Raw genomic sequence first — 12,901 nt, forward strand, 5'->3', positions numbered from 1 at the left:
CTTGTCGCAGCAGTGCACACATTGATTACATTAAAGAGCCCCACTATTTGCATAACCGGCCTAGTTTAACCTTTACAAATGAGTTCCAAGCACACTTGCTTTGGTGGGGTACTTCGCACTACAGTGGTCGAATCGCTACATAAAATAATTTTTTAAAAGGGCAAAATTTTTACTGAGGGCCAAAATTACATTCATGGTGCTAGAAGAGATACGAGATTAAGCAAGATTTTGACACATTTCAACTTTATCTAATAAGTTTCCCTGGAACATTTAAACAAATCAAACACAAGTGATACCAAACAACTGTTTGACTAAAGTAACATAATATTTATTTCCACAAATATTTCTTTTATTGGAGAACACAGGAACAAAAATAAATAAATAAATATTTCTGTCATAAGTTTGTCACTCACTGACAATGTGAGCCATTCTGAGCCATACGGCACTTAACTAGCTTCCCGCATGACTGATGTTGCTACCTGCACGATGCTAGGTGCAACAGCGGTGGGTTCAAGGCCCATCAGGGCCTCCAACAGAAGACAAGTTCGCCTTCCCTTTGGCGTGTACTGGACATTAAAAGCCCAGAACACTGCCAAAAGCAAGGCAAACCCATCTACCACGTCCACAGCTGTGAGCTGCAATGTCTCAAATGAAACAAGAAGAGCTGAGGACGTCGCCGGGTGCTCTGCAGAGTGTAAAATCTTCGGGTCCATGTGGCTTTCCCCAGGCACCTGGGCATAAAAGGTGAGAACAGAGGCCAAGATTAAAAGGACAACAATAATTATGTCAAACAACCTGGAAGACGGCTCCAATCCCACCATTAGTCATGCATTTCATTTTATTGAAGAGGCCCAAAACAAAGCGGTACAGAAACCCACCTCCCACAAAGTGCATGCAATGACGCAAAAGATGCTTTGCATTGAAGTACCTCTGCAATGCTTTCATCACAGCAGCCATTTCTTGACTTACTTTATTCAGAATAGTATTTTCCTGCTTGATTTTCAAAATGCTTTCATGAAAGATAGACAGTTCATAAAAAGTGAACAAACCGCCACCTCATGGGTAACTGACGACAATAATAGTCTCATCCTACTTTAAATATAGTTGAAAATTAATTTCCTGAAAGCGACACCTTCGTCATGTCACTTCCTGGCCCGTCCACACGCTTCTTTAAAACTCTTGAAAATATTTTTCAAAAGTTGTCTGCTAGCTAAGAGCAGTTAAGCAGAATTATGGTCACTAAGGTCAATTATTACTTAAGCCTTTCTGCCTATGTTCCACATAAACACACTTCTCTGAGAGAAACCATAGCATGCAGATGCTTTCAAGGCTCACAACAGCAAATTGCAGCTTCTGGCTTGCCCTCTGGACACATGACTCAAATTGCAGTCACTGATTTTTGTTATTAGCCTGAGAAACCATTGTCCAAATATTAACATGCTCTGTTGCTAGCTATTAATGCTCCTCAAAATCTAACAGTGCAAGCAAATGGGATGCAAAAGAACTAGCTAGTGCATGAGTTTATTTTTTAAGACAGGAATTTTTAAACATTGCCTCTGGCACATGGCACAATTTTAATCCTTGAACTGGATTGGTCCAAGAGGTCAGATATATTTGTGCAATAAATCGAAATAAATATGTGACAAATTTACAAAATATCAGCAATTAAGTATTTAACAAATTACTTTGCAGCATATGAATTGCAATTTACAAATTGCAGCCAGTGTGTTTGCAAGGCATATCCACTTGGAACAAATACTAAGGATGGCACCAGTTTTAAGAGGTCTGCTGTCAAACTTGCAGTAAAATTGCAGTAAAATTGTTGTTCCACTATTTTTTCCCCAATATTCCGTTTTAAGTATTGAAACATAAAAACAAAAGGCTTATCAATGTATTTTGTCACACACTTTGGCAATAGTTTCTTGAAACTGCTGTAATCCTCAGAATTCCTTAGAAGTGGATATTATTGGTGAACTTGCTGGCTATAATTTGTAAAGTGCAATATGTGCAGTAATCTAATTAGTAAAAAACCTAATTGGTCTTTTTTTATTTAGTTGATTATGTTTTTCAATCTTTTCTCAAGTAATGTAAGCCCCTTCGAGAAATCCAGCTCAATGTCTATAATTGTCCTATCTGGCACAGGCAATTTTTAATAAAGACACCACAAAATCTAAAAAACACGCCTGGTATTTACTGCTGAATGCAGTAAATACAATGTGCGACAGTGCAATAAATATTACAAAAACAGCATAAAACATCAGAGGAAGCCCCGCAAACAAGTAAAATTAAATATTCAAATAGTTATTCTGTTGTGAAGCTAGAAAAAACGCAACATTAAGCTATGCGTTACAAAAATGCGGCAAGGATGTAATCCTGCTATACATTTTTTGTTGACCATTTTATAGAGGATGGGTCAAAATTTCATGAAACATCCTGTTTGGCCACAAGATCTTGCAGTGAAATTATTAAAACTAGTTTGTTTAAAATTTCTACTAAGGGCATGTGCCTTAGCAGAAAGCAACTTCAATTATTTCAATGCAACATGTGTTCTAAAATCATTATTTAAGGATTTCAACATGATGCAAATGTCAGGCGTGCAACACACTGGAGCTGTTATAGCTTTAATGTCCTCTTTAAGACAGCTGCCATTTAAAATATGTACTGAAAAGAAAATAAACTACCTTAGAATGCTTTTGTGAATGTAGGTTTTGCTTTCTACATTAGTTGGCTCAAATACTATGTAAAAGCATGTTGTAAAAAGCAGTTTTGTTTCTGGCCAAGGTAAAGATAGTACTTTCAAAATAAAAGTTCAAAAAATAAAGACATGTAAGGATAGTGACTTCATGGAAATGTGCTTTGTAGAAATAGATCTAGTCAGAACAATGAATGCTGGAGAATACCTACGAGCATATTAAGTTAGACGTGAATGAAGAAATAGTTGAAGTGAGGTTAGACGTCTACAAAAATGTGTGCCTACCAGCTGTGCAATAATGGCACTGGGGTCTTCCTTGGCCAAACGAGGCAGGGACATCAGCACAGATACAGTATAGTAATCTGAAAAAAAAAAGAGGGTACATAAAGGCAAGGAAACAAAGCTACAGAAGGCGGGTAAAATTCGTCAAACGAAATGTAATTTTATGGTACAAAGGTATCCGGCATTCAAGACTTGTTTAATTGAGTTCAGCAACTGTTACGACTGCTCGAATATCACTGGCTTCACCATGCAAATATCTGTGGCCAATTAATGCTGGAGGCATGGTAACAAAGAAGCTCAAGTCCACGGCTGACATTTAATGAGCACTTTAAAGTAGGAAAGTATGAACACCTTGTCAATTTGTTTTTTTTTATTACCACAGCCACTTACCACACAACACAGAGGCCAATTGCAATGAAATTTCACTTTCCCTTTGGAATGACTAGTAGTATGCACAAACAAAGCACTATGTGGTCTGGGTAGTTAAGATATATGATGCAAATTCACTGTGCAGAAGCAAAGACGACAAGAATGTAAATGATAACAAGTGCTGCCCTTGTTAATTTATTATTTTCCTGTACTTGTCTTGTTTCCGCACTATGAATTTGCATCAATGCATCTGGGCTAGTAGTTCTCATTAAGCAAAGCTTCTTTGCCTACTTTCCCAGGTTTGGCATAGCTGCCTGGCTGTTGGGTCGGTTGCTATATCGGCGGGTATATTTGTGGATACAAATACAAAGGTTGTATGAAAGTGCCTGCAAATGGCTTATGTAATGCTTGCATGGTGAAAAAGTATGCTGTTTTATCCAACAAGAAACTTGATTCTTACATAAAGCCTGAACATATAATGTCAGCCCACATGTATCCTAAAGAACACCTATCTGTCACGGGAACAGTGAATTATTTGTAACGAATTCTTTAATTTGCATTATTTTCCTTGATTTAGTCAATCTGTATATGCCCATTCTTGGCCAATCCTCCACAATGGGCTCATCCCACTGCAATTCCTACATAAAACTCGCCAAACCACTCTTCATTAGTTACCGAAGCTTCACTTCACATAGATTCCAACATGTGCATTGAATCTGCATAATTTATTTTTTAATGACAAACTGAATAGTCCATAGATAACAGACACTTGGTAGTTGATAGAGACAAGATAGATGCTGGAACATCATTTCGAACATTTTCATGCACTGTCATACCCAAGTGCCTTGCTGGTTCTCAACATTTCAGGGTTTGGATCCTTTCTGGCAAATGGTAATAGCAGCGTATATTTTTTTTAAACTTTTGGTATTAGAAATGTACATTTTTCTGAACTTGTTCTTACATTTCAAAGAAAATTTTTTCACAGATGCTGCTCTATGTGTAGATATCTTTTCTTATGCACTCCACAATTTTATTGCCACTGGCCTTTAATGGCTTCAAAAATGAAGCTTCTGGGGGTCCTACAATGCTTGTATGAGTTAACATTTTCCAAATCATTGACTATCAATAACAGAAGCGTAGTTCTGTCCACTTTGTTCAAATACAGGTGAAAAATTATATTCTGGGGTTTTATGTGGCATAACTACGTTACAATTATTAGGCATGCTGCAGTGGGTTGGGGGACTCGATTAATTTTGACCATATTTAACATGCACACAAATACAAACATGTAAACGTTTTCACATTTCACCCCTATCGAAATGTAGCTGCTGTGACTGTGTTCAAATGCAGGAAACCTGATGTGTTGTTCCTTACTACATCATCATCGAATTATATGCAAACTAAAACTGTTTTGAATTCCACCCACCATCATTGCCTTCCTGAACTTTACTGCACATATCTAAAATGAAGCCCCTGTTCTGCAGAAAATACAGCTGGAGAAAAACAACTACCATATTTAAGTAATTTCATGATCTGGGTTGCATGTGGCATGAACACTTGGCAGTGTTAAAAAGGCTACAAGTGCTGGTAAACACTACTACTGTTGAATCCGTGATTATGTCTAGCATTACACAAGAGTTCTTAGAGGTAGCAGAGCAAAACTGCAAGACTGAAGACTCGCTTATTGCATGCAACACTTTTCCAACAGGTCTGTCAGTACATTAACTGCAGGGTAACACATAGCATAGAATGAAAAGGTGAGAGTGGCTGTGAACTTGTTTGCGTTTCAGCCACTCAACATCAAGGTTATGTGTACAACTTACAAGCGTCGTCCGGGTCTTCTCCCAGTGGGCGTTTTTTCTTGGGTGCCAGTGCCAAGATTCTCTGCCCATATTTCCTCACAAACGCATTTATTCTTTCTTTTGCATTCACACCTGTCAGCCGATGGAACTCGTTCAGCAGCTGCAAAAGTTTTAAAAATATGAACAGCTGCAACACCAGATATACTTAGGACTACAACCACGAATGAACTACACTGTTGCAATTTCTTTTTCAATTTTTTCATAATTACATTCCACAGCTTCTTGACAGGTATAGAAAGAGTGACAACAGTATTAGCTCAAGAAAATTGATTTAATCTGGAAGATATTACAGAAAATCAAGGATGGCCCTTTCTTTAAAATTTATTTAAGGTAATACTAATTTACTACCCAGACTCGAGTGCTTCCAGTAGATTTTTCGGGCCAACAAGAGAAAAATTTATGTCATATTTGAGTAATTTTCATGGCAACAGACTGAGAAATTTAGAAAAGTGCTCTTTGTAGATGAAAAAAATATAGCACTTAGGCTGATATTGTGCAATGTTGCATTCTTGCAATTCTTTTTCGCTGTCATAGCGATGATACGTGGTAATTGGTTAGAATCAATGCCATTGACTTGCTGTTTATCACTAAATATTTTAGAGCAGTAGCCACCACACATCTTTGAAAGCTAACTAAAATGCAGATTTGGCAAAATCTGCAGAATGCTTTTTTAACTGACTGTGTGCTTCTATATTATTTTTATGAAGATACATTTTCTTTTCTGACCAAGACTGCCTTCGTTGTCCTTGGTTACCAAAATATAATTTTTTCGTCTAAATTAAGAACCAGACATGCCCAACCAAACTTATGTTGAAGCATGCTCCAGTGGATGCATACAAACTTAGACTTGTTTTCCAACTTCCTTCACCAACCTCTAAAGTTTCAGCCCTCTCAGAGAATAGGCAGAAATTACATCTTCCTTTCCAGGATAGGTTAGGTGCTGTTCATTACTTGCAACTGTGTCGAGCCTTTATCTATAATCTTATTGAAAATTTTCCACAAGCAGTCGGAGAAGCCTCCATATTGGCCCAGATGAATAGTGACTCGATCAGGAACTCCCACCTATCACTAGGCTGCATCACATAAGCTACAATCAATTTTAAAGCTTAGCCCTAAGCTCTATGCAAGTACCCTTCAGCACTAACAAGACACCTGAAATATAGACTGCTTATGTTTCACCCATTACTATAATACATCAATCCATAGTCTTCACATTAAAAGCTCTTGCTACATACATCATCATCATCATCAGCCTGGTTATGCCCACTATAGGGCAAAGGCCTCTCCACATACTTCTCCAACTCCGGTCATGTACTAATCTAGAAGCGTACGGTGAGGGGCTAGTTGGTATGACATTATGAGAACAAAGAGAAAAATGTACTAATTGTGGCCATGTTGTCCCTGCAAACTCTTTAATCTCATCCGCCCACCTAACTTTCTGCCGCCCCCTGCTACGCTTCCCTTCCCTTGGAATCCAGTCCGTAACCCTTAATGACCATCGGTTATCTTCCCTCCTCATTACGTCCTGCCCATGCCCATTTCTTTTTCTTGATTTCAACTAAGATGTCATTAACTCGATTTTGTTCCCTCACCCAATCTGCTCTTTTCTTATCCCTTAACGTTACACCCATCATTCTTCTTTCCATAGCTCGCTGCGTTGTCCTCAATTTAAGCAGAACTCTTTTCGTAAGCCTCCAGGTTTCTGCCCAATAGGTGAGTACTGCTAAGACACAGCTATTATACACTTTTCTCTTGAGGGACAATGGCAACCTGCTGTTCATGATCTGAGAATGCCTGCCAAACACACCCCAACTCATTCTTATTCTTCTGATTACTTCCGTCTCATGATCCGGATCTGCCGTCACTACCTGCCCTAAGTAAATGTATTCCCTTATCACTTCCAGTGCCTCGCTACCTTTTGTAAATTGCTGTTCTCTTCAGAGATTGTTAAACACTACTGTAGTTTTCTGCAGATTAATTTTTAGACCCACTCTTCTGCTTTGCCTCTCCAGGTCAGTGAGCATGCATTGCGATTGGTCCCCTGAGTTACTAAGCAAGGCAATGTCATCAGCGAATCACAAGTTACTAAGGTATTCTCCATTAACTTTTATCCCCAATTCTTCCCAATCCAGGTCTCTGAATACCTCCTGTAAACACGCTGTGAATAGCATTGGAGAGATCGTATCTCCCTGCCTGACGCCTTTCTTAATAGGCATTTTGTTGCTTTCTTTATGGAGGACTACGGTGGCTGTGGAGTCGCTATAGATATCTTTAAGTATTTTTAGGAATTGCTACATACACTGAACAACAAATATATTGTCTTCCTATCTAGCATTGGTATTTTACCTTCCTAATGACCACAGCAGTAGCACACTGATGGGAGACCAATAACAATGAAGAACTAGGGCCATTCCACAATGACAGCTTTAGAAGGTATGGTAAATGCTTAATCACCTCTCTTTCAAGACTCAATGCTGGGTATATCTGGAGCAAATCTGTGACGGCTGGCTTTTCCACTTCTATGAAAGTCCTACGCTTGCGAAAAGTCTTATGCATAGACTCTCGGATCTTGTCTGCATTCCCACCGGCCACGCGCATCTCCTTCTTCATTATGTCAATATGTGCTTCAGTGCTCTTCTCGTCTTCCCCATCATTGAAAGCACCGTTCCAGAAAGAAGACTGCAAAGTCAGAAGTAGGTAATAGCACTTGAAGAATCATTCATGTCAAAGTAAGCCAAGTCCTATGCTGCATTGTAGCAGCAATGTTGTTTTCATAACATCAGTCATTAGCAAATATCATGATATGCAAAACTGCTGGAAATGGCAGCCTAACTTTTTATACGTTAAAATTATGAGCTATAGAAATTGGCATGCTTTTTATATGTGTACTGTATAGCAGCATATATGAATGTTTTCTCTAGCTACTTCGACATTAAATGAAATTAAACTTCAAATCCCTCCAATAAACAATGCCTCTAATTATGAAAAAGACTGACAGTGTGGTTCTAGAGAAACTGCAGTCCCTCCGCAACTGAAATACACAGTAGCAAAATCATTCCTTCAGAGGCCCATAAGGTGGAAGGTTCATGAAAGGGAAAATTGTCATCCACCCAGCTGTGGCCCAGCTGTGGCAAATGGCTGGGTGGAAGAGAGTTTTTGTTTTTTGTGAAATTGGCAATAGTGAACAAAAATATGACATAGTGGTTTTGTGTAAAAAGTTATTTACCCAAGTTTCTAAGCTATCAGTTGTTTTTTTCAGAACTTGAGGATGTGGACTGCTACTGAAAGGGGGTCAGTAATGGCAAACATATTTAGTCCCAGTGCAACATAGCTCCACTACACCTTGTTCATTTTGTGTTGCTCACTGTTGCCTACATTTATGAATGTGTGCAAGTGCATTTTTGAGTGTTTTACATCTGTCTTCTTTCTTTCATTTCTCATCATATATTAAACGTGCAGTAGCATGTCAAGCCTTTCACTCAGCTAACCTCTCCAGTTATCATTGAAGCTTCTCTCACCAGCACATGGATATTTCCATACATAATGGTTGACCTATATTGGTTTACCTGCGATACATTCTGGACTGAAAGTCATGTACAATGGGCAGGCTACGTGGTGCAAATGAAATAGGACTATTGTTCGAGGCTAGTATACTGGCTTAAACCAGTGCTAACGTTTTAGGCAGCTTAGCTCAGAAGATACAAAATGCATAATACAGTAAACTTTTTTTAAATTTGACCCTAACAAGATGAAATGGGTTGAATTATCTGGCAAGTTGAACTAAATAGGATGCAGAAGAAAAATCAAAATACACAGCTAATTTCTTTGGCAGTATTTGCCTTAATTACTGGCGCCTGCTCAACTTGGCTGTGAACACTACGTATTTGGTTTTAATAGCATAATATAACACATACTTCTTTTTTAAGCTCAGTACGTGATAATAGCGACATACTGTATACATGTAATGGTATATTATACATTGTGATTTAACTTAAAGACAGCACCAAACTTCTCTGTGGCGACGTGAAATGGGGGAAAGAATAATAAATCGCAGTCCACAGTAAAGGTTTAGCACATCTTGTTTTATCCTGATGCTGACCTTTGTCTCTTTTTCATCACAACCTACAGTACTCATGCCACTTGCATGATAGGCATGCACTGTCAAATGCTAGATGACACTGAGTGTCTGCACAAAGTCAAGGAACAAAAATTATGCCAACAGTCTTACAAGATTAACATACAGCAACGAACTTAAATATTGTTACCTTTCTTACATGGACCTTGGCCGTTTTAGTATTGCTGTCTTCCTCGCACGTGCTTGAAGCTTTGCGCCTTTTCACTTTTTCCCGCAGCTCATCCACTTCTTTAATGCCTGCAGGCAATTTCTTGCGCGTGTTTTTTCCCTTCTACCTTAATGCTGTCTGCCATGACATCTGCAGCAATCGCAGTAAGCAACTTGTCAATGCATATCATTATCATCACTGAAAAGCATTCCTGTTATTTGTGATATTCAGTAATAGTGCAAGTGATTTTAGGCCAACAAACTTGACACATCGATGGACAGCAATTGCTCGCAAGTGTTGATGCTTGAGCGGGTTGCTAACGGTTCATTTTAATAGTGTTAAGAAGGAACATGCAGATAGTATGAGTGCGACCCATCTTACTTCTTTAGTATGTTTGTACTGCCAATACCACTGATTTGATTGCTAGCCAGCTTAAATTACTTCTGGTCAGGGCATGCCTATGCCAAAAATCTTCAATTCATTCATTAATTCAAATCTGGTAGCATTGTTCTAACAATAAAATCAACATATACGATAGTAGGATTCGAGAAGAATGACCTTTGCACATCAAATCAATGTTTCTTTTTTTTTTTAAGAAAGTGAAATATAAAGTTATTGAGTTTGTCCGATATAAATAGTAAGACTTATTTACATTATTCCATACATGCATGTAATGCTGTTTGCAACTGGAACTACGATTAACCTAGGAGCCTGTAAATAAAAAATGAATGCTTTTAGTTATCTGGAGCACCATGACAATGAAACAAGGGAACAACGCATCGCCGGATGCATGTGAAGTGTTGTCTTCATTGAAAATGTGATACAGCAGTATTGCACATTGATTTAAAGTAATTCAAATATGATAAGATCAGTTAACAAGTAAATTTCCTAAAGTCAAAACAAATTCATGTGTAGCCTGTACATCATGGAATGACTGGAATTTATTGAGAACTTATCTGCTCTCGTCCATGTGCTTAGGAACTGGTGCTTTTGCCCTAGAACCACAGTTCCCTTGTGGCAACATTATTCGGAACAGTCCTCACTTGCACCAACCTCTCTCACTCAAGACTAACAGTAATTGCCTGTGCTCAAACAAACAAATATTGAATAGCTTTAAATAGTGGATACTAGAACTGAATGCAAATTTAATACAGATAACTATTACTTGTATTCAGAAAGTTGAACATTTGTGCACCTTTAATTATTAGTACTTGATTCCTGATGCCTACAAGAAAAACAAATTATCTCTAGCACTACTGAAGAGGTTTTGAGAATCTTGCACATTGTTGTTTAAACACCCAATATACTATAAACCTCCCTTTTCTATAAAATCTACAACATACTACAGAGGACAATGTTTAGTTTACGCAAGGCAACTAGTTGCTACCTTATATAGTAGACTGCACTCTTTCTGCTTTTCTGTATGCCATCGACTTTTTATGCACAAAGTGTGTACTAAAACACCAATTCATCTTCCTAGCAATAAGGCTTTATGGTAGTTTCATCATTTATATCCTTCTTAAGCACATCTGTTCATTTAAGGCTATTTACGAGCAAATATCATAGACAAAGAATCAATAAGAACATGTCCATCACCAAAGCCATCTCTTAGCTGAGGATAGCGCTGAACAAGCTCCCTCGCAGCTGTATCATACAGACGGCCAGGGTACCTGAAAATCGGTAAAATACCGTAAATTAAATTTTGTGGTTTCACATGCCAAAATGACGATATGATTACTAGGCACACCGTACTGGAGGACTCCAAATTAATTTTGACCAACTGGGGATCTCTAGCGTTTGGCTCCTTTAGAGAAGAATGTATTCCACGTTTACTGATAAATTAGCTAGACCCTAGCTAACAGTGTCAAAATTTACGATGTTATGGCAAGCTGGTGCGCGAACTTCAAGGCAACGTCACCACCTATTTTTTCTTTGTGCACATTTTTTGGTGCAGAAACTCTTCTTGGAGCAAGAGTGGCATTTTCGGCATTGTAGAATGAAATTTTGTCAATAAATACAGATAAAATCTTTTTTCTCTTTAGTGTCTCTCTAAATGAATAATGCAGTGCTTGCCAGCTTTAGGCATTCATACCAGTGCTGTGATGCTTCACATGAACAAGCACAACAAAAGTGTTGAAACAGCCACACTAATTAACCACGTGTTCAATACTAGAAGTACTTAAAATGCCTGTAGTGGCTTGCTTGTGAGCAACCAAAGAAAAGGACCATCCAGTGGTAAAGATTGGCACAGGTGACATTGTATCATCGTGCACATAGGATTGTAACAGACGTTTGTATATCATTACAATCATTACACTTTCCAAATAGTTCGTTTCGCTGTAGTAGCTTGAAATTCACTGCAAGACAAGAGAGCATTGCTGCTTTACATCGGTGTAGGCTGTTAAGTTGTTGTCGATTTCAGGAAAGGCTTCTTTCTTGGAATCTGTCTGATCCTGCTGCATGCAAAAAGCTCTTTTTTTTACCACAACCAGACCCAGCCGCTTCCTTTTGTTTTTTAAATGTTGCGCCATGCCCACTGTTGCTGGTAGTTTCAGCAGCCAAAATTGTTCTCCGTTTACTGCCTCCATGGTGCTGCCACCGCGTAGCTCAGTAACAGCGAAATGAGATGATATAGTCAGCTTGTTATGTGGTATGCAGACCTCAGCAAATGTTTCGGCACAGCGGCATGAGCATTTGCAGTTTTGAGTTTTTATAGTCATTACATCGCCAGATGACAATAGGTTCCTACTGCTTTGCACCACCTTTCAAAATCAAAACTATAACAGGGAAAAACATGAAAAGTTTTGGTATCAGTATATAATATACTACTGATATTATGCATTTTAGAATATAAAAAAATTCACTGCAACTCAGCCTAGTTGAAATTGATTCTAGAAACCTTGCGCTAAACAAACGGTAACAGAGAAAGAAGACACAAGGACGAGCGCTTTCCTTCTGTCTTCTTTCTGTGTCGTTTGTTTAGCACACAGTTTCAATAGGAAAAAAGAAACTTGAAATATATGCCAGATTTCCTGGTAGTCTCAAACTAAGCTGTTAGCTCTGCTTGCCTGTCGCAAGTCATACTGGGTGTGGTAGTAGATGAAAAGCCGCTATAAATGCTAGCCAAGTATAGCATATGCTAACTACTACTTGGACCCAGTTTTAACAGTGTAACTATGATATGGGCCAAATGTTCTGTACAAAGTGGCAGCTCCATAGCCAAAATTCTTGATTACTGGGTATGGGGCTATTTTTGCAAATATCACAACTTGTTTTGAAAAGTGCAGTCTGCTAAACATAAAGCAATTCTTTGTCCTCTGGTCAATGTAGTCTTTAAGGCATCTGAAAGCTACAACAAATATCAGAAATAAATGTGCTATTAATGCCAGCGACTGCCTGACTATAAATGAGGT

At 38.4% G+C, this 12,901-nt stretch overlaps 1 protein-coding gene and 1 long non-coding RNA gene across 2 annotated transcripts; both read right to left on the reverse strand.

Moving 5' to 3' along the window:
• Positions 1 to 306: 306 nt before the first annotated feature.
• Positions 307 to 5,234, reverse strand: LOC129387382 (uncharacterized). Its single transcript, XM_055076305.2, has 3 exons — positions 5,167 to 5,234; positions 2,978 to 3,054; positions 307 to 731 (listed from the first exon to the last, which is right to left on the reverse strand). The coding sequence occupies exons 2-3, from the start codon at positions 3,029 to 3,031 to the stop codon at positions 447 to 449; spliced, it is 339 nt and encodes a 112-aa protein (XP_054932280.1). The 5' UTR covers positions 3,032 to 3,054; positions 5,167 to 5,234; the 3' UTR covers positions 307 to 446.
• An 8-nt stretch (positions 5,235 to 5,242) lies between these two features.
• LOC129387381 (uncharacterized) lies at positions 5,243 to 11,557 on the reverse strand. Its single transcript, XR_008614629.2, has 4 exons — positions 11,074 to 11,557; positions 9,471 to 9,638; positions 7,660 to 7,884; positions 5,243 to 5,305 (listed from the first exon to the last, which is right to left on the reverse strand). It is a non-coding gene; the product is annotated as an uncharacterized lncRNA (long non-coding RNA).
• Positions 11,558 to 12,901: the final 1,344 nt, after the last annotated feature.

The sequence above is a fragment of the Dermacentor andersoni genome, chromosome 2 (genome assembly GCF_023375885.2).
Source record: "Dermacentor andersoni chromosome 2, qqDerAnde1_hic_scaffold, whole genome shotgun sequence".
In the NCBI taxonomy this organism is placed as follows: domain Eukaryota; kingdom Metazoa; phylum Arthropoda; class Arachnida; order Ixodida; family Ixodidae; genus Dermacentor; species Dermacentor andersoni.

What these genes read in the sequence shown, in the direction of transcription:
- LOC129387382 (XM_055076305.2), bottom strand. Translation starts at nt 3,031, where the DNA reads ATGTCCCTGCCTCGTTTGGCCAAGGAAGACCCCAGTGCCATTATTGCA. An exon ending in GTGCCATTATTGCACAGCTG is followed by an intron (nt 732 to 2,977) that starts GTAGGCACACAT and finishes TTTTATGCCCAG; the next exon opens with GTGCCTGGGGAAAGCCACAT.